General features: G+C 39.4%; 1 protein-coding gene across 1 annotated transcript; it reads left to right on the top strand.

Moving 5' to 3' along the window:
* The first annotated feature begins 935 nt into the window (after positions 1-935).
* Positions 936-20,238, top strand: LOC131334142 (trafficking protein particle complex II-specific subunit 120 homolog). The gene is made up of 10 exons (XM_058369019.1): positions 936-1,461; positions 2,808-3,014; positions 3,140-3,322; positions 5,357-5,466; positions 7,672-7,731; positions 11,957-12,245; positions 14,475-14,767; positions 16,340-17,214; positions 17,935-18,897; positions 19,641-20,238. The coding sequence occupies exons 1-10, from the start codon at positions 1,030-1,032 to the stop codon at positions 19,859-19,861; spliced, it is 3,633 nt and encodes a 1,210-aa protein (XP_058225002.1). The 5' UTR covers positions 936-1,029; the 3' UTR covers positions 19,862-20,238.
* The last annotated feature ends 2,113 nt before the right edge of the window (positions 20,239-22,351 follow it).

Genomic DNA, 22,351 nt, shown 5'->3' with positions numbered 1-22,351 from the left:
TTTTACCCAAATATTTTAGAAAATAACCACTTTTATTTTTTTTTACTTAAAAGTGTTTTTTTTTTTTTAAACTTCCGATCTCGTTGAGATGAATTAATAAGTCATAAAAAATTGGTGTAAAACTAAAAAGGCAAAAAAAAATTTTGAATAAAGAGAAAAACGAAAAAAAATCCGAAAAGTAGAAAAAGTTCTTAATGAATCAACATGTACTGAACATGGGTTTTTGTTAACGTGAACATCATGGTAAAATGCAAGTTTTTAGCCCTTTTTTTGTTAGCTGGGCCTTAGAGCCTGTACACTAGATTAGGTAAGAGAGCATCTTAGGTATTTTACCTATAAAAAAATTCAAAATAAGCATTGCATCAGGTCAGCAATAGCCCCTTTTGAGATTAGGTAAAATAAATTTTGCAACAGTACTTAAGTAAATTTACCTAAGAATTATTCACTATTTTATACATTTAATACTATTTTCTCTTTCTTCTAGCCTCTCTTCCCTCCTACAACAAGACGAATAATAGTGGAAAAAAAAGATGAAAAAGAAAAAGAAAGTATTATTTTAATAGAGAATATGTAAAATAAATTGTATTGGTGTAGTATTAAAAGAGATATGATAGTTAAAAGGAAAAATGTGTATTGTTCACCGAAAATTTTGGCTCAATTTTTTGCCTAATTGGATCTACGTGCTCTTAGTTCTATAACCTAAATTAAATACTTATTTTTTAAAAAGATAATTTCAAATTAAAAAATAATATATTTACGTAAATAATTTGTTTAACAATATAAATTTTGTTTAATAAATCTCATTGAAATCTTTTGAATAATACAAAAAAATCAAAAAACATATCTTTCATTTACACTATTTTTTATTTAAAAATATGAAATAAGTTGTTATTTTATTTTATAAATAGGTGCTTTGTAACGGGCCTTAGCAGCCAAACCCACCATTTCTTTCGACCGCCCTGTCAAAATCCTTAGCTCTTCCGGTGCTCCTTACAGTAACAGCTCTCTCTCTCTCTCTCCTTGTCGGCGATGGAGCCAGACGTGAGCATCGAGACAAGCCGCATGATCCGCATCGCCGTCCTCCCGATCGGCCCCATCCCTTCCCTGCTTTTCCGCGACTACGCATCCATGCTGTTCCTCCACCACAAGATCGACCTCTCCACGATCTCCTCCTTCTACACCGAGCACCAGAAGAGCCCCTTCGCCCACCAGCCCTGGGGGGACTCCTCCCCCGGCGGCGGCGGCAGCTGCCTCCGCTTCAAGTTCATCGTAGGCGGCTCCCCGCCCAGCCCCTGGGAGGACTTCCAGTCCCACCGTAAAATCCTGGCCGTCATAGGCATCTGCCACTGCCCCTCCTCGCCCGATCTCGGCTCCGTCGCCGACCAGTTCTCCGCCGCGTGTAAGGGGTACTCGTCCTCCCTCGTCCAGCGTTGCTTCGCTTTCTGCCCCGGCGATTCTCAGGTTCGGTTCGGTTTGTTCAATTGTTTCTTTTGTCGTTTTCGTGAAAGATCAGATCCTCTCCAGTCCAAGTCTTGGACTGGAGGAAACAGTCCACATCTGGATTATACATTGGGAAATCAATGATTCAGATCTGCTGAGGGACCTTTTTTTTTATCAGCTCTGCTGAGGGACCCTTCACGTGAATAATTCAATTATTCCAGCAAAGAATCTCTGAGCACATTCAAACCGTGCTACCATTGAAATTGATTTCAGTATTGGACAATTCAGATTTTGACTCTCTTCCGGTCCAAAACATGGACTGGAGAGGATCCACTTCCTTTCGTGAATTATAAGGCCGTGATTGATGGGTTAGACTGGTAATGAGGCATGAATATTTCCACTGCCTAGTAAAACAGCATCTTTGGAATGTGATACGGGTTGGGAACAGAAACATGAAAGAATGAATCCTTATTACTTGTTTGAATAGCGAAAGGAGGTGAGAAATGGTGGGCAAGGAATTGAAATGGAGGAAAAAGAAGGTTTTATTTTCGCTATTGATTCTTTGTGTTTCTCATCAAATCTCACAATGCAAAGGGGAAAATATGTTTTCTTATTAGATCTATTTGTGTGAGATGCGTTTTTAATGGTTTGGTTTTTTTTTTTTTTGGAGAGATTTGATGTGAAACCTAATTCTCTCATGGTGTTTTCTTTCTTTTCCACTAGCTGTTGTTGCATTTCATGCTCGAAATGCAGGTTAAACAGATTTGTGATGCAATGCCATTACGAATCCAGCGATCTACAAGCCTGTATGTTGATATATCGCATTTAGAAACAACTACCAAGAAAGGACATCATGAGACGTTGATAACAATCTTAGTTAAAGAGGATATAAAGTTACTAGACGATGAAATTTGAAGGACTAGGAAGGCGTGGTTCCTATGAGATTTGAACAAACGTGTGTTAGACATGTAATATGTTGGCTAAACACGCCACGGACATGACATGGGTAAACACACCATAGACAAATTGTACAAAGTTTTCGGTTCCTGTGTTGTGTGTGCTGTCTGCTGAAGCATAAATGAAACAGCTCTTGAAAAATCTATTCCCAGAGTTTGGGTTCCTGGCTGGTTTGTTTTGCTCCTATCTGGTTTTCAATTAACGCATATCTAAACTGTTTGTTATTTCTTCTAGTTATCGCTCGCCTTATGATTCTCAAGGATTGTTTAGAACATGACATGGGCAGAACAAAGAGTCCTAGTTTGGTGGTATTTGGGTTCTCTTTTTGGATACTTTAAAGAAACTTCTCACATCCTTGAATTTGACTCTTTCAGTGGCATGGGTAGTTGCTTACTGTTGTTATGTTGCAGCTAGAGGATAACAATAGAAGAGAAGGCAACTTGGTTCTATTTCCACCTGCTGATCGTCAAACTCAGGAGCTCCATTTACTCACCATGATGCAAGATGTTGCTGCCTCATTGCTGATGGAATTCGAAAAGTGGGTTCTTCAAGCTGAATCGGGCGGAACTATTCTCAAAACACCTTTAGATTCTCAAGCCAGTCTCAGCTCAGAGGAGGTTTATGTTTTAGGTGTCTGAAGTTTTTAATTCTAAAATTGCTCCCGGTTTTCCTATTCTCTATTTGGCCTTTAGTTGATATGCCATGCGCCCTGAATATTGCTACTTAATCTCCAAAATTGTAGGTGATTAAGGCAAAAAAGCGTAGACTTGGCAGGGCACAAAAAACTATTGGGGATTATTGTTTATTGGCAGGATCACCGGTTGATGCCAATGCCCATTATTCAACTGCATTGGAACTTGCCAGGTTGACTGGGGATTACTTTTGGTATGCTGGGGCATTGGAGGGCAGTGTTTGTGCCTTGCTGGTAAGCATACTCTAGGAAAGCCGATAATACAAGGTTGTGTTGTGAAAAATTTACGAGATAAACCCTCACTCGTATTTGAGTGCTCATATGATATTGATGCTATTGGCTTGCTGTTTACATTTTTACATCTTTTGTTATTTTCATATGGTGCCCATGATTGTATTTTGCCGCAAATTGTTTTGAACAGGGTTATGAATTGATAAATAATTAGAGATGTGTCTGGAAGTATCTTGTGTGTTTAATGTTTTATAGACAGGGTGAAAAGCAATCTAAATGTTTTATCAGCATGCTTATATTTTTTCAGTGAGTGAAGAGGAAAGGGGTAAGCCTCGATAGACCGATTATTGGCTTAAAAGCAATGATTATTAAAGCTCAACACAATAATCTGAGTTACTCAAAACTTCGAATTCTATGGAATTGAAGCCCTCAGATATGTTCTGTATACAGATTGGCTATTGCTATAGTATTTCACCAACAAGAACAGCCCATAACCCTATGAAACGACTTAGAAAATTCCGTTAACAGTACTTGCTTCAGTTTATAATCCATTGTGCAGTCCTAGGTTTACAAAACCTGAATAATGTCAACTTACATTGCAGTGCTTCACTGATAGTCAAACTGCAAAAATTCTGCTGGTATATAATCTCAAAAAAGATAGAAACATTAGTCAATCAGAGTGAACCTCTAAATGAAACTAAATCAACAACTGTCAAGCAATTGTCAATAGTTCTTCAAATGACAAAATCCTTGCAGAGAAGTATGTGACACCAAGTGATGTGGGAAATGAATTGGAAGCAACAGCTGCAGCAGCAGCAATGTATTGGTAGTTAAAGATAGATTAGCAAAGGAAGAAAACGACAGCAGGGCATTTGTGATGCAGAAGATAGAAAATAAATAAGAGACACAGAATATGATTGCAGCGGTTTCAACTGCAGAGAAGATAGTAAGTCTTAAGAAAACAGAAGTATCAGAAGAAAAGAAGCAGCAGAAAAGGAGAAGGATCAACACCGGAGAAGAGGAAGAACCAGAAGAAGATAAAACAGATAAGAAGAAGAGAGGTGCTGAGAAGGAACTTATAGACAGCAGAGAAGCGAAGCAGCAGCAGCACGAGCTGGGAAGACACATATCCGAAGGAAGAAAGTAGTGAAAGAGAGGAAGGAGACCAAGAAACCGGCAGTCAGTGTTTTATCCATTCAATCGTCATTTTTTCCCTTCAAATGAGATAAGAATTAGGCTTGTAGGGGTCACCACTTTCTAGGGTCATGTCAAACCACAGAGATCGACTGCAATATGTGGACATCTCCACATCATTGGTCAAAATAACCATAAAATTTAAGGCCCAACTAAATTAAAAAATAAAGAAATTGCAAAGTAACGCCCAACTAAACGCCTAAGGACATTGGACATCTAAAACACAAAAAAACACATGGAAAAATACACCAAGCAGCTTAAGTAAAAGCTACACTTGACTCAACCCCAGATTTGATTATGTGACATCGCTTGTAGGCCATGCTGGCAGGGGCTGACTGACGGGGGTGCAAGCGGGGGCCGGTCCCTACACACCTCTCAATTATCGCAATATTTCTACTACATTTTGGGTTTTGTTTGTGAAAATTATGAAGGTCGGTCCCCTCAAAAGTCTGTTATTAATATATGAGGATGATATTTTGTTGTTAATTTATGAATACACGTGATTTAGTCCCCCCGCATCAAGAATCCTATGTCCACCACTAGCCATTAGAAATTACAAATCTCCCTTATCTTTCGTTGGGGATCCTAGGGAAGGTACTTATATCTTGAGAAATGCAGCCCAATTCAATTGTAGGGAGTTTTATGTGACATAATGTTTTGAACCATCCTGGAACCTGATTATATGGGTTTGATATATATGATGGTCAGATGGCTCACATAGAAGTTATCAGTGATTTTAGATTGACTGATTATTATTCCCTGTATACATGCTTTGTACATTATATTATATTCATGTGCCATCATATTCTGCACGGATATGTGTAATGTTCTTTGTGTTCTTAGGTCGACCGAATGGGCCAGAACGATCCGGCTCTAGAGGATGAGGTTAAGTTCCGGTATGATAGTGTTATCTTGCACTATAGGAAGTCATTTATACAAGACAATGCCCAGAGGTATATTTTCATCCTTGACTACTTTTGGTTAAAATTCTTTGAAGTTGTCGTGATGCTCCAACAGTTGTGTAATTCATGACCCGAACACCCCTCCCTAACTGTGGATAATGAGTTGAGAACTAGTGATGTAATTGTGGCAACAGGCAACAAAGCCATCTTAGCAGTTATCTAATTGATGATGTGAACACCCCTCCATAACTTAGGATCATGAGCTGGGAAATAATGAAATATAGTATGTAAATTTAAATTAAGAGGTTGGTAAACTAAAATGCAGAGGGGAAATGTGGCAACAAAGGCATCTCAACAAGAGAAAGATAGGAATGAAACAGCAACCAATGCCAATATGTTTCTGCTTTCAACCAATATTCCAAGAATGTGTTTCTGCTTTCGGCTTACTTCTACCTTTCTTTTCATCTTCAGAAGAGTTAAGGTAGAATCAGGTATAGGGATATGAAGTATAGCTCAGAACTTCGGGTGTTGGAAGCTGCAAATTGAAAAATTGGTCTGCATTTATCAGATCTGGAGGCCTAATCACGTATTACGACTCTGACTTGTTTAAAATTTGGCGCTATTATGGTAAATGGTTTGGCACAGACCAAATATTTCAAATTGCGTAGGTGCTTGGCCGAACCCTTTTTCTTTCTCTCTGTCTCTCTATACTGGGCGATATGCATTTTCTAAACATTGTCATTACAACATGAAGTTCCAAATTCAAGAAATTCTGGGGAGAATAATGTTTTGATTATTAGATGTAAGGGAAAATTTTACCCCAAGAAGCATGTACACCTTTAAGAAGGTGGTGTGTCCCACACACAAATACTCCCTAGCACATGTCAGGCACTTGTCTAATGGTGTATATTATATGTTATTTTTTATTACAGGACACACTTCGGAGACTTGGGGGACACGTGTGTCCTGCACTTAGACACAACCTAGTGACATTGCAATTCTGAGAAAAAGAAAATTGCTTCCTATCTGAATGTAAAATGGATGCAATATATTTTTGTCTGGAGTAGTTTCTTCTTTTTGGTTCTTACTTTATGAAATCTAAATCTCAAAACTTCCTCTCTTTTTTTTTTCAAGAAAGTAATTTCCAAATTACACATTGAGTTCTCTTTTTAACACTTCTTTTTTCCAGTCTTCAGAATGTGAAAGTTATAACTTAGTGTTTTGGTATGATGAAAGATCAATGTTTGTGATGTACAACATTAAGAAGGAATATATTCATAGTTACATAGTTTCCAATTGATGTGTCCCATCTCGTCGTGTCTTGATATTTTTGGAAATGTCATTCTGGCGTGTGCGTGTCATGTCTTATTCTTGTCCTATGTCCGTACTGTGCTTCTTAAATTACGCCATACCCTTGACCTTGAGGTTACCCTAAACAACCGGTACCCATGAGGTATTGGGATCATGACCCGTTCTCTAATGGAACGAAAAAATAGCAATAAAAAAAGATGTATAGAAAAACTGCTTCTTAAGCTCTTTTCTCTGTTTGTGTTATAAATGTTTGATACTTTGTTAGAAGCTTTTAAGTTCCTGATCATCTTTCTGAGATTTTTAATTAGGCCGTTCGATTTCCTAACAGCTTAAGCTTTTGGGGCAATTGGTAACTAAACAAATTCAAAAGACATAGGCTTGTGGAAAACAGAAATTTCGTTCTCAGCTGAAGTAGAAGCACAATGTCTTGGCACACGGTACAGGAAATCCTTGTCTCATAGTAGAGGGCAATCCATATTTTCCCTAGTACGAATCTGGGTCTGGATTCGTTAGTAGATGTTATTGCTTTATGCTCCACCGTCTTCTTTGATTCATCCTCTGTAATTCCTATCTCCATTGCTAGCTAGTTCATTATGATGTTTTACCAAGCCAACAAATGTCTCCTGTGCTGTCATCATCTGAAATTGATTAACATGCAAACAATCGGCAGTTATTTAATTTTCTGTCCTTAATAAAAGCTTAATATAATTTAGTTCTTTATTTTCATTGTGTGGTGTGCTAATATTGTTAATTTAGTACATAATCTAATTATATATATAAGTTTGAGACATACTGCTATTCAGATGACAAATATTTGTAGTGGTTTTGTTTTTTGTTTTTTTTGATACTTCAAATTGCTTGCAGTTTTTTGCCATTTGCTGTTTAATCATGTCATCAGATGTAAAATCCTCTTGACTGATTTCTTTAATATAATTTTTTGTGCAGAGTGTCCCCAATAAGCTTTGAACTTGAGGCTACATTGAAGTTGGCAAGATTTCTCTGTAGGTAGGCTGTCTATACTTTCACATACAGCTATGATGGCAGCATATTTTTGTGCTTGTATATGTATCCACCCTGTGGGATGGGGATAGCTTGCTGGAACCTTTGATGCTGTATATTGTATAGAGGGGTTCCTCAAGTATGAGATTCATATATTGCTAGAATGACTTTGTTACCTGTCATTTGGCCTATATCTTGTCGTGGGAAGAAAATGGTAGATTCTGTATGTTTACCTGTCATCTCATTGTCCTGTTTGTAAAAACACCAAGCATCCACGTAAATCTAGTCCTTTGTAGATGTTGGATACGATAATTATTGGAGATTTGGATTTGTGGAAATTAGTATAGTGCAATTAGTAAAATTGGCTATCCGTTTTTGTTACATGGAGTTTGGCACAGTTCTTTTAATATATCATGTCGAATTTGGTTGTGAAGCTCAACTTGATCATATTGACAAACCAAAAAATCGACCTTTTAGAATTTGAGCATTTTTTTTTTTTTTTGAAGCTTTGGTTTTAGATTTGACTTCCATATGGATCTTAATTTTTAAGATTGTTGAAATATGACTGTGGTAGGAGTTAATGTCTTAAGTATCATTCACCGGAATAAGCTTACAATTGTTACGTTTTGTAATAGTTTTCTTTCATCTCTGCACTATGCTATCACCTTACCTATGTTACATAGACTAGGTAGATGTGGGTATAGGTCCCGTTGTCGGATTCATCTGATCCTCACGTCCAGAGATACCTAGAGTGTGCTAGATTATATGCCTCTTGGATTATGATGCAAACCAAATCAAGGGTTAGATTCATAAGAGATATAAATCACAAAATGGGCTACAAGGAGCAAAAGCTCTCTATATTCTTTTATCAATACATCAAAAAAACTAACTAATGAGGGCACAAGACACCTATTTATAGACTCAAAACCCTACACACACTAAAGACACTAAAATGACAACAATACCTCTAAATCCTCTTGCATCATACACCCTCTCTAAGGAAAACAACTTGTCCTCAAGTTGGACAACAAGACACAAGACAACTAAATGAAGAAAACATAAAACAATAGAAGTATTTATTATGCAGCTCCAAAGTAGGCATGTGGCTGCATTTCGTTGATCCACGTCACCCTCATGCAATAACCCATCTTCAGTAAGAGCTCTCGTTTGTGTACATCCACCGCGTCCATCCTTATGTGCAAATAGATCACCCACTTGGCATGCCTCTTGTGTAGAAACACATCAAAGTAATAGGCCATGACTCTTGTTCCCAACGCACACCAAGAATCAAAATCATCCAACACGAAATGCCAAAAGTCTAACTTCACTTCATACCCTAGGGTTGCTCGAATGACAACCATACCCAAAGAATCTTCAAGCACCAAGTAGTCTACACCCTCTTTTGGCAACTTTGGAACTTGTTCGTGCACCACCACAACACAAACTTGTGCATCTTGCATCTCTTGATCTATCAATAACTTGGAAGAAAGGTGTTGGAAGTAATCATCTATCTCAAAGTCATACCTTCCCTCTACATTATGGCTTGCCTCCAAAACTTGCCCACTATCTTCCATAGGTGTCAACAAAGGCTCATTGATCGGTAGGATAAGTCCTCCTTTCTCTTCATCCTCACCAAACCCTTCTTCAAACTTGTCACATATGGGAATGCCATCTAAATCACCTCAGCCCCAAAGACAGGATCGTCCTCAACATCTTCATGTGAGAGTTTCTCACATTCAAAGGTAGAAACATGAACATCCTCACTTGGAATACTCATCATAGATGGGAATGTCTTCAAAGTCATCTCCAAAGTCTTCCTTTGGAGACTCATCAAAGATGGGTATATCTTCACACTCATCTTCAAACTCAACTACACAATCATCTTCAAGAAGATCTTCTCTTGGATATCCATCAGAGATGGGAAAATCCTTGGAATAACCAAGTTCCTTCACCTCTTCAAACACAACCGGGGTGAGGATCATCTCCCCCACAAACCACATGATGCGACAAGGTCTTCATCAATGTTCTTTTTCTTGTAGTCAAAAGTAGACTTTTAATTGACCATGAGAACCACCAATACCTTCATGAGGTAGTAAACGATGCACCTTCTTAATCAAGGTAGCAACTCGTCTTTTCAACAACAACAATTGCACCTTATCGTTTAAGGTAGCGATTTGTGTACTCAACTCTTCAATCTCATTCCTATAAGGATTTTGGTTGCCAAAGTTATCAATTCCATCACCATTATTCACCACCAAGCCTCTACCTCTGCCTCCTCTTCTACCTCTAGCCCTATACTCCATTACAAACCCACAATCAACTCCAAACAAGCGAATCAAACCCAAGGAACATGCACCCAGTCAACTCAGTCACCGAACTCTGTCAACTTAGTGATTTTAGACCCAAACTCAGCCAACTCAACCAAAATCGATCAAACCCAGTTAACTCAGTACCAAACAGCCTCAAAATCACAAGCAAACAGCAGAAATGAACACTAATCGTAAGAAACAAGACTAACCCTGACTGAATTCAACCCTAAATTCAATTTCGAGTGCCAAAAAGGTAGATTGGAGACCCTTATCATGATTTCAAGCACCAAAGAAGGCTGTTCGAGCCCTAATCGAGTGATTCGAACATCGTAATGGCACTTTGCAGGTGTGGGTCACTGTTCCGAGCTCCAAAATGGCAGAAACGAGCTAGAAAAAGGCTGGGTCAGGTGCGAGAAAGGCTGGGTCAGTCTCGGAATGCAAAATCGAGCATAGATCTGTAGGTTTCGAGGGTTTTTTGGGCTTTGAAAAGTACAGAGAATCAACCGTTCAGCTCCAAAATGGGTTTTGGGTGTTCGAAACAGTGAAAATCAGCTTCGAAATGGTCGATTTGAGAGTTTTTAGGGTCGAAATCGAGTTGTAGGGCCTTGGGTTGCACATATTTGAGAATTTCAAGTGGTTTGGGGGCTCTGGCGAGATTTCCAGCGCCGTTTTAGGTTTCCAGCGAGATCTCCGGCGAGATGAATGGTTGGGATCGAGCCTAGATGTTCTAATACCAAATGATGCAAACCAAATCAAGGAATAAATTCATAAGAGAGAGAAATCCCAAAATGGGATACAAGAAGTAGAAGCTCTCTATATTCTTTTATCAATACGTCATAAAAATTAACTAATGAGAGCACAAAACACCTATTTATAGACTCAAAACCCTACACACACTAAAGACACTAAAATTACAACAATACCCCTAAATCCTACTGCATCAGATTATTATCATACTCATAATGGTAAAATGACGTACATAGTAATATGGAGGATTTTAGGTACAAAATATGTTGTATACTTTAGGCCTTAACCAAGGTTGACAGAGATGCTTTGCAAACTAGAAGAGTTCAAGCCGCATAGGTGAAGATATCAGTTATTCGCTAATTATACAATCAGGTGCACTTGTGAGAAAAGGGTAAACTATAATACTTAGGCATCACATTAACGGCCAATCTTGGTAGTTTAACTTCAGATTGTGTAGCGTGATTTCCAGCTGCTTTTACATTCTTTTTGGGTTTTTTTTCGATCGGCCTTTAACATTCTTTGGTTAGGGAACTATGGAGCAGGTTAAAAAGTAAAATCGTGAGCAAGGGTGTCCATTACTATTGTTCTTTACTAAGAAGCACGGACACAGATACGGTATACGACAATGTTCTAAAAGTCGCTAGGCACTAGTCGGGTGGTCGGCCACCTTCAAGCGATTAATCGGTGCATATTAATTACTAATCGGTGATTAATCATTAGTCGGACCTAATCGGATAAGCCCCGGGCTAACGATTAATCACCGATTAAATCCTTGTTTTAGAACACTGGTATACGGACACAACACGGATACGCGGATACGTCATTTCTCTGAAAATTAGGACACGGACATGTCGGGGACACATCAAATGTAAAGTGTAATTGTATTATAGAGGTATGTTATGATTTTATATAAATGTCAGAGACATTTTAATGTGTCCTTAGCATGTTCCAAGAGTGTTGCCAGCATGTTCTAGCGCATCCACATTTGTCTAAATCAAAGAAGTATAATATATGCAGTGGACAAGTATTTAGGCATGTCCAATACCTGTTCGGAGAGTGTCGTGTCTGTGACCGACATGTGTCGGACACAGATACATGAGGCTGGTAAATGTGGCCGTGCTTCTTAGGTTCTTTATAATCTTGGGTTTTCACATCATGTTTTTGTATATAAATAGGCACGAGCTGGCTAAGGAGGTAGCGGAGTTGTTGACGGCCGCTGCAGATGGAGCAAAATCTTTGATTGATGCCAGTGACCGACTAATACTATATGTAGAAATAGCTCGTCTTTTTGGAACCCTAGGCCATCATCGGAAAGCAGCCTTTTTTTCAAGGCAGGTAGCTCAGCTGTATTTGCAGCAAGAAAGCAGATTGGCTGCTGTAAGTGCCATGCAAGTATTGGCAATGACCACAAAAGCCTACCGTGTTCAAAGTAGAGCCTCTATTGCTAAAAGTTCTCATCCCAATGTAAGTCTTCAAAGTACAGTTTGGGATAATTGCTGCATTGAGGGATGATCTTTTACTGCTGTGGTCGTGACATGTGTGATATACACCGACCCTGTTTCTAGTTTTTGGTAGCTGCGATAATCATTTTCTGTGTTTTACCATTATTTTCTTTCTATCCTTTCTTTTCCTTCTTTTTTAAGCATTTAAATCGCTGTCGCCGGCATAATATGAGCTTTGATTAATGATACGTGGTCTAGATTTATCAGGCCTTCTAGTGGCCATCACTGCTAGGCTTACGGGTACAAGTACTTTCATGGAGACATCGCACCCTGATTACCCATTCCACTAAACCTTCTTAAAAAATAATTACTTATTTTCAATTTTCAAGCTTAAAAATAATGTGCTTACAAAAATAAATTTTCAATTTTTTTTTGCATTGTTTAAAAGATGTTATCGAGATCTTTCAAACAAGATCCATATTGCATATTTTTAGATTTAAGAAAGCCCATTATTTTTAAGCTTGAAAATTGCAAAAAAAGTACTTATATGGAAATAAGTACTTTTTTGAGGATATGGAACGGGGCCTTAGATGCCTAATAAAAATGAATTGGACAGGGGAAGGATGCAAAGTTTCATAATTAAGAAATCCGATGCTGTCATGCTGATCCAGGCATCCAGCAAAATAAACTGTTGGAGCTAATGAATATGCAGCCATTTTATTACACTTAAGACAATTGAAACAAAATGCAAAAGATTGATGTCTGCAATATTCTGGAAGCTATTGCCAATTTATTTTGGAGTCTCTAATGAATACTCCGTAACTTATAGCACTGCAAATTTCAACAAGATCAAAACTCCACATTTGACACCGATGCTTTGCAGTGGGTGGTCTAATTAGGACCGCTGGAGTGGCTGTAGGTCCACTAGTCTTGGTTCATCTGTCGGTTTGTCACCAGGCTTGCATCTGATCTGCTTGAGTTTTGTTTTTGGGGAAAATGCGAACAAAGAATGTAGTGCTGTGTAACTATTGTGCTCATAATTCTGCTGAATAGGGTATTTGACATCTTCTTGTAATTATGTGCCAATTGGGGATACATTGCTTGAAAAGTTATTCAAATCCTGACTAACTTGTGAAGAAGTTGACGGGAAAAAAGGGTTGGTCTCCTTTTTTCTTCATTGTTGTTGTTTACATATTAGAGGAGTAAACTAATGGGCAAAGAAAAGTAGCTAGGTGTGTGCAGTGGGTTCATGGACCCTTTTTGGGAACTCATATGAGTCTACGTGGTCTGATTTTGGAGAAGTTACGAACCAGGGGAGGTGTGTGATGGTTTTCTTCTATCTGCAGTTTCCTGGTCCAGGAGAGGGTGGAGGTGTGCAATGGCTTTCTTCTATCTGCAGTTTCCTGGTCCAGGAGAGGGTGGTTTCCCTCACGAGGCTGTTCTTGCCATTGCTGATTTGAGAGGAAGAGAAGTTCTTGATGGGATTTGTGTTCCATGTGTAATTTGTAAATGTGCAAGGGATAGTGAATCACCTTCTTTTACACTATCCAGAGGCCATGGATATTGGAATTTTCCTTTCTCATTTAGTTTTGTCAGTTTTTGGAGTAATTGTGATTTCTGGTACAATTTTTAGAGTGGCATAAAGATGATTTTATGTTAAATAACAATTTTGTATACCGAAATGAGACCATAGGTTTGGCATTGCCTGATGTAAATGGGAAGCATATTGTTGATAATCATTTTGTTGCAAATATTCAACTCAAAAGCAAATATCAGGAATGGAAAACTGAATCACAATCTACGAGGTTACCACATTGTCAGGAAACCCTCCGGGTATTTGTAGTTATGTTTGACAGAGTGTGACAAGTATACCTGTTCAGTATGTGCAGAGAATCACCCATTTTGTTTCCCCTTCAGAAACTTTCCATAAATCTTCAACTGGACAGGGCTGCAAGGAAAGATTCTACATAATGTTTACTCCAATTGCTTGTTTGTTGGGCAGTTGTTAATCATACAATAAGAAAAATAGAACGTCTGTTGTGTATTCGATTTTTACAAATTAAGGGATAATAGGTTCTGAGATTTCAGTGCAGGAATATCCCTTTTTTTTTTTTTTTATTGGATTACAATATGACTAGCTTGTTGGTTCACTTCCATTTATATCGGCCACTTGTCATGATTTAAGATTGTTATAACAAATCTGGTTCACTAACTGAAATGTATGTTTTATACTATATCTTCTTCATGAAAGGAAATTGGATCAACTCAAGCTGATGGTGGGAAAATGCATCATCACTCTATAGTCTCACTATTTGAGTCCCAGTGGAGCACCATACAGATGGTTGTTTTAAGAGAGATACTGTTATCTGCTGTTCGTGCGGGAGATCCTCTTGCTGCATGGAGTGCAGCGGCACGTCTGCTTCGATCTTATTATCCTTTAATTACTCCTGCTGGGCAAAATGGTCTTGAGGGCGCACTTGCAAATTCTGCCGAGAAACTCCCTTCAGGAACTCGCTGCGCTGATCCTGCTTTACCTTTTATAAGGTATTTGTCATGTTTTGAATTTTATTTCTCCAATATTGTATGAGAATCAAATCATCTAATCTGTGAATTACTTGTACCTAGGCATGGTCTCTTGTTGAAGATTCTAAATGCGCTCAAATGGCCTAACATATAACCAAATCATATTGATCACCTGTCAGGTGGAAGCTTAAATAGCATCGCCATGGAACAATATGCCATGTAGTTGTCTAGTGTGTGGTCTACATACACTCCCACGCATACTAAATGGTAGGTCTTTTGACACTCCATCTTAGCATATTGCATGTTATTGTTAAATTTCGTATAGTGTTGTCTAACTAGGAAACAGATAAAGCAGGGAAGGAAGAGAACTGTAAGACTTGTAAAAGAGTACAAGAGTTTCGGGAGAGAGATAAGGGAACAGAAGAAAAGATATGGAAGAGAGATTGATGTAGAGAAGAGATATCAAATAGAGACATGTTGCAGCAGATGCCATCAGTACTTAGTTTGTAGAGATATCAGCCAAGTTAGGCGAACACAATTAAATTGACTCTGGCTGCTTTTGGAGGGTTATCAACGTAGTATCTTCTTCCCAGTAGTGAGATCTGTTTCATAGCTTGATATGCATTGTTGGACTTAAGTTTTTGGATGACTGGTAACTTTACACGGCATTAGAGCTTAGGCTGGGAGAGGTCTTGAGTTCAAGTCTCTTTGTTTGCATTTGTTTTCCGTTGTAAATTGTTTCGCTTTATCTATGGATATTTGCATTCTACGTGCAAGACGGACTTGCAAGTGAGGAAGGGTGTCGAATAGCTTGATATACATTGTTGGGCCCAACTCATAAAACCTTAAGCTTTTGACGATAAAGGGCAAGTTAACAAGGGCAAGTGGTTCATAGTTTGCTATTCAGCTACATTGATTTGTCACAAATAGAACCGTATGGTGTTGGTCTTCACCTACTTAAGCGGTCACATGGTAAATGGTAGATGAGAGTATTGATGACATGGTACTTGATATGATTTTGACATTTGCAAGGGGGGATCAAGGGTCAAGAGCTCAGGCTTTTTCTATTTATGCTACTAATTTTTACACACTGAAACTAAAAGATTACATAGAGTTGAAAGTGGATTACTTATTACTTGTGTATGTGTTTTCTCAGGTATTTTTCATCCATTCTTGGACTCTTTTTTGGATTTTGTAAGGACCTTTGAGTGAATGGATGTGTAGATGATATAGGCCTTTTGTACAAGGGTTGCAGACCTATCACATAAGTTCCTCCAGCATACGCTAGAATGATTGTTTACCAAAACTAAACCATCCTAGAATCAGATATATGTTTCGGGATGCTGGAGCTTGTTTACTTCTGTCTTCTGCAACATTTCTTTATCCCCAAGAAGTACCAAGCTTTGGAGAACGTTACTAATTTATAGTTTCACAAATGCATGGAAGTCCTTGCCCTGTGTCTTTCCCATCGATGAGGGTTCTATATATTTCAATTGGTATTCTAACGTCATAGGCAGAGCCTTTTTATCCTATCAGTAGTACTTTTCAAGGATTGTAATTACTTATCTTCTTGTCCTTCTAAAATGTTTTCAGGTTGCATTCTTTCCCTCTCCACCCCTCACAAATGGACATCGTAAAACGCAATCCAGCAAGGGAGGATTGGTGGGCAGGATCTGCTCCCTCAGGGCCTTTTATCTATACACCATTCAGCAAAGGCGAGCCAAATAATGGCAGTAAGCATGAGCTGATTTGGGTTGTTGGAGAACCAGTCCAGGTGCTGGTGGAATTGGCAAACCCCTGTGGCTTCGACCTAATGGTAGATAGTATCTATCTGTCAGTGCATTCTGGAAACTTTGATGCTTTCCCCATTAGTGTAAATCTCCCTCCTAATTCTTCAAAGGTGATCACATTATCCGGAATTCCAACTAAAGTGGGGCCAATTGCAATTCCTGGATGCCTTGTTCATTGTTTCGGTGTAATTACAGAACACCTTTTCAAGGATGTTGATAACTTGCTCCTCGGAGCAGCACAAGGTCTTGTTATTTCTGACCCTTTCCGCTGCTGTGGTTCTGTAAAGTTAAAAAATGTAGCAGTTCCAAATATTTCAGTCGTGCCCCCATTGCCATTACTGGTGTCACATGTGGTAGGTGGTGATGGAGCTCTCATCTTATATGAAGGTGAGATCCGTGATGTATGGATTAGTTTGGGGAATGCTGGAACAGTTCCAGTTGAGCAGGCGCACATATCAATATCAGGAAAAAACCAAGATTCTGTGTTATCATTCGCTTATGAAGCTTTAAAACACGCCCTTCCTTTGAAACCTGGTGCAGAAGTGACAATACCAATTACCTTAAAAGCCTGGCAGCTTGGCTTAGTAGATGCTGATAGTGCTGGCAAAAATTTATTCGGAAGCACAGGGAGGCAAGCCAAGGATTTAAGCAGCCCGATGTTGTTGATCCACTATGCAGGTATTTCTCAAGCTGGCCAAGGTTAAGATGATATTCCATCGGCCCCTGTTTGATTGTCCGGGTTAAAGAATCCGATTGGATTATATATATTTAAAGGGACCACATACCCCTGGTTTGGTTGGAGTTTTGGCATTCAGGATTATGTATCCATAGGATATGTTGTCGCACAAAACATGGGATGCACAATACCTTTGGGGATGTGGCATTACTCCCCTCACCATTAGTCTGAGGGGATTACCTATTCTATGGGGTAATATAATCATCCACTATTAGCCCAGTCAAACAGATGGGGATTGGGGAGTGTCTTTTTGTTTTTCACTTGTTGAAAGTCCATTTCCCTTGAAACAAGCTTGTCTCTAAGAATCTAGATGGAAACTGCAGTCAAGAACAACATGATACCATTTTTTAAATGCTCCCATTTCATCAATTTGTCAAGATTCCATAAATCTTGATAATCGCGCCTAAAAAGGCGGAAGGGCCTAATATAAGGTTTCTCTCCTTTATCTTAGGGAATTCCATTGTTCATTCCTAAACTGAGACATCATGTTTGTTCTTCTCATTAGTGACAATACTCATGAATCTAGTTTGTGAATTACTCATGGCTTATGCAGCACTTCTTTTTGGCACAGCATAGCTTGAACCGTAAATAGCTTTTTGGCAAATGATGTTGTGAAAATAAGCTTGTTCCTATTGGCTACTCATTTTAATTTTCATGTTCAGGGTCATCAGTGAGTTCTGGAGGACCAACTACAGATGAGCCCTCTGTTCCCCCAGGTAGGCGCCTGGTTGTTCCCTTAAATATTTGTGTTTTGCAAGGCTTGTCCTTTGTGAAGGCTCGTTTGCTGTCAATGGAAATTCCTGCACGCGTTGGCGAGATTCCTCTGAAATTGCTTAATGTGGAAAATGGTTCGTCTGAAGATGTAATGAGTCTGAATTCATCGGAAAACAAAACCGATAGTTTAGTTAAGATTGACCCGTACAGGGGGAGTTGGGGACTACGCTTTCTTGAACTTGAGCTCTCTAACCCTACTGATGTTGTGTTTGAGATTAGCGTTTCTGTCCAGCTGGAGAAACCTAGTGTTGAGCATAGTTCTTGTGTAGACTGTCATACGGCTGAGTTTGGCTACCCTAAAACAAGAATCGACAGGGATTATACTGCAAGGGTACTAATACCTTTAGAGCATTTTAAGTTGCCAATTCTAGATGGATCCTTCTTTGTGAAGGATTCCCAGAATGGGTCCACCACAAGTAGAAGTTCGAGTTTCTCAGAGAAGAATGCCAAGGCTGAACTCAATGCTTCTATCAAGAACTTGATTTCCCGAATTAAAGTAAGGTGGCAATCTGGACGGAACAGCTCTGGAGAATTGAATATTAAGGATGCAATACAGGCAGCCCTTCAGACATCCGTTATGGATGTCCTGCTACCAGATCCATTGACATTTGGATTTAGGCTTGCTGAGAATTGTAATCGACATGCCAAACTAAGCCCAAATAAAGACTTCCATAATCAAGTTCACTCCCCTTCATCTAAAGGTTCTGTTTTGGCGCATGACATGACTCCTATGGAAGTTTTGGTCCGCAATAACACCAAGGAAATGATAAGAATGAGTCTCAGCATTGCGTGCAGAGACGTTGCTGGAGAGAACTGCATTGAGAGCAACAAGGCAACGGTCTTGTGGGCAGGTTTGTTCAATGTTCAGTTATCCATTAGAATATGGGAAACTTTCAGTATTTTTTACTCCTATATGATGTTCACATTCCACTTCTAGCTTCTCACGCCTGCCTTGCGAGAGGCTAAAAGACGAAGAAGGGAATGTGAGAGGCTTAAAGTGGACAGTCTGTATATATCATCCGTCTCTAGTTATGTGGCTTGTCTGGATTCTATATGGACTATTCTAGATTTGTAGTACCCAAGTCAGACACTCGACACCTTAGTAAGGGTATGGGCCATGTGGGGTATGTGCCTGGCCGGACATGCTTATTTCGGCACCCTTAAGCAGGCCTACGCAGTTTTGTTTATTCTCGAGCTGACTATGCACAAAATTTTCTCTATATGAGTTTGTGAGCAACGATTTACCCAAAGAAGGATAAAAGTATTTAAGAAACATAAAACCTGAATTTGGGTCCTTTGAGTTAGAATTAAGATGAATCAGACTCTTAAAGAAACATACCCATAGCCGACACCTCACCCGAGTTCAGGCAACATAGGAATTTGGATAGTAGCCAGTATTTTTCACGTTGAACTAACATTTTGATAACTCTCTTGTACAGGGGTGATGATATGATAATGCTTATGTGATTTTTTGAAACTAATTAAAATGATTCCTGACTGGTTTTACTGGACAGAAATGTATTTGCCAACCCTCTAAATAAATGCAGGCAACATTTTTGTTATTGTCAAGTAACAATGTCTGAACTTTTGGTAGGTGTTCTGAATAGTGTCTCCGTGGAGGTCCCTCCTCTTCAGGAAATCAAACACTCATTCTCTCTGTATTTCCTGGTTCCTGGCGAGTACACTCTCTTGGCAGCTGCTGTGATTGATGATGCAAATGACCTTCTTAGGGCTCGTGCAAGATCTAATTCACCTGATGAGCCAATCTTCTGTCGTGGACCCCCATTCCATGTCCGGGTAAGTGGGACTGCATGAACTGCAGGATTTCCTGTTCTTAGAAGGAAGCATCTAATCAAAATTTACAAGGTGCCTGAATTTTTTTCCTCTGACGGGTGCTATTTGTACTTGGGTTGATATATCTTGTCGACTTCTGCCAAACGTGATTGTAACCTCACTGTGCCTTCAGTAAGGTAAGTCATCAAGATTATAGTTGATGTATTTAGGATTTTAGAGTTCTTGTAAATCTGCATTGAAGACATTATTGTTGCATGTGATGTAAGTTCCTTCCCTTTCATTGTTGCGGATCTGACACTCATGAGGATTTGGGCTGGTCTCTATTGCACTAATTGAATCACTGTCTAAATCTTCTGCGATTTTGATTTGGGTTTATACAATCATTAAGCTTTACGTGATTCAGTCTGTGTTTAAATTGTATTGCAAATTATAATAATAATTTGGTGGTAATTCTTGGTTGTCTTTACATTATTGACAACATTTGCCGAGCTTCCAATGACTAGTTACATGTAACTAGTCTAAACACAGATAGGTGAAGTGCCCTAACCAATTGTCTAGGCTTTGGAAATTCAAAATTGTGTTCCTGCAAGCTAAAATATCCAACGGGTCTCATTTGCCTTGCCTCTTGGTGATGCTCCTTGGACAGACTACACCTGGGTGGGTGGTTAGATAACTTCATAGCACCAACATCAATGTAATGTATATAAACATATTCATATACACATACGCATACCTTTATGTTGTATATTGTTGAATTTACATATTCTGGACTGGTAGAAATATATTGTGCTTTACAAGTTTAAGTTGGATATACATTTGACCCCAAAATGAAGCTCAGGTAAAATTTGTGGACCACCAGAGTCTAACCCTTGGGCCCTATTCTAGAGGTTGGGCTGTGTTTCATGGAGGACCTCAAGTGATTGGGCGACCGTGTGCGCTGCTCTACCCATGTTTGTTTTCCTCTTATTGTCATTATTTATTCTTTATTTTGTGGGATCTTACTGGATACCAATGGTCTTTTAAGGCTGGTGGTGGATTGATGCTGGATTAAGATGCAAATATGGTGACAACTATTTCTGGAAATTGTACCAAAGGCTCTCTCTCTCTCTCTCTCTCTCTCTCTCTCTGGAATTGGAAACGCTCCAACCTCTCTCTACATTCTTTATGCCGGCTAGGGTTTTCAGCCTGGGGGGGGGGGGGGGGGGGCTGGTGGGGCGCCTTTCTCCTCCCCCGGGAGCTCTCACAGTTTCTCTTCTAGCTGTTTTCTCCCCTCCCTCAGCTGCGTCTCCTCTTCCTCCGCTTCGCCCGCCGGTTACAACTGTTGGGTGTAACCGGTTATCCTAACGGCTAGGTGTATTGGTGGCAAGGAGAGATGTGGTTGCGAGGTCTTTCGCCGATTCTTGCTCCTTGGCTTTATCGGTTTGGGCCTAATGGCGTGCAGAGGCCTCGCGGCAGGCGTTTGCCGTGGACGTGGTTGCTGGTTTGGTGGAGTGGCGGTGTGTGGGTGACTTCAAAGCAGCGGCTTGCGGCAGCTTATGGAAGCTTAGTTGCCGGCTTTCTCAACCATTTGTGAGGACCAATTTGGCGGTGCCTTGGCGGATTTCCTTCGGGACTGGCATCTCGTGGGTGTTGCGGCGGTGCGGGTTGTTTGTTTTGTTTTTTGGTGGCGGTGGTTGTGCCTGCAAGGTGGTGGTGTCGGCAGCTGGGTGGTGGCGGTGAGGCTGGCGGCAAGTGTAGGGTTAGGCTTTGGGCTGGGCTTTGCCCCATCTGGTTTTATTTTTTTATCCTTGGTTGGATTCCCCTTCTCTTTCGCCCAACTTGATGTACCTTTATTAAGTTTTCATAATACTTAAAACTTTTTTTGCTGATAAAAAAAAAAAAATTGCAAATATGGTGGACTGTGAGGGGTTGTTTTCTCTAAAAATTGTAAAAATGTTTGTGCTATCCTACTTTTTTTATATAGTGGATGAGGCTCACCATAGACTGGTGGTTATAAAAGCATACACTGAACGTTATAATGCATATGATATGTTTGTCGAGGTATTGTATTTAGATGCTCCCACAGAGGTCAGCGAAAACCGAATGGAGGAAATCATATTTTATTCACTTAAAGAAAAAAATTCATAATTCATCCACTCACCAAAGAGAGTACCACAGACTCGTTTTGCAACTTATTTTTCAACCTGCGGATTACTGTCGATAGGAATTTTCATGGAAACAGTACCAATCCCTAAGAAGTAAGAACGGATTGGTAACCATGAACTCTGTAACATTATGTTTGATTGCAGGTCATTGTCTAAAGTAAAGCATATCTTTTGAGAAGCAAATGTTTGTGACGACGTAACTTTCAGCAACCGTCTTTAGCAGTTCTTGTGTGTGATTCTACGAGGTGAAACATCTCAAAACTCTATTTTAATTTTTTGAAGTTTTAGTTAATAGGAAAAAGACTTCTTTTATTCATGTGTTGATCAGATCATGTGGTTTATTCCGTTTAAGACAAGTGCATGGCCT

Source organism: Rhododendron vialii, chromosome 7a (genome assembly GCF_030253575.1).
Source record: "Rhododendron vialii isolate Sample 1 chromosome 7a, ASM3025357v1".
Classification (NCBI taxonomy): Eukaryota; Viridiplantae; Streptophyta; class Magnoliopsida; order Ericales; family Ericaceae; genus Rhododendron; species Rhododendron vialii.
The sequence above is the reverse complement of the archived record's forward strand: the minus strand, read 5'-3'. Positions and strand labels throughout refer to the sequence as shown.

Excerpts from the sequence above, each read along its gene's own strand:
- LOC131334142 (XM_058369019.1), top strand. The coding sequence starts at position 1,030 with ATGGAGCCAGACGTGAGCATCGAGACAAGCCGCATGATCCGCATCGCC. Across the intron at positions 12,246-14,474 it reads CTAAAAGTTCTCATCCCAAT|GAAATTGGATCAACTCAAGC; the intron begins GTAAGTCTTCAA and ends TCTTCATGAAAG. Across the intron at positions 18,898-19,640 it reads GGCAACGGTCTTGTGGGCAG|GTGTTCTGAATAGTGTCTCC; the intron begins GTTTGTTCAATG and ends AACTTTTGGTAG.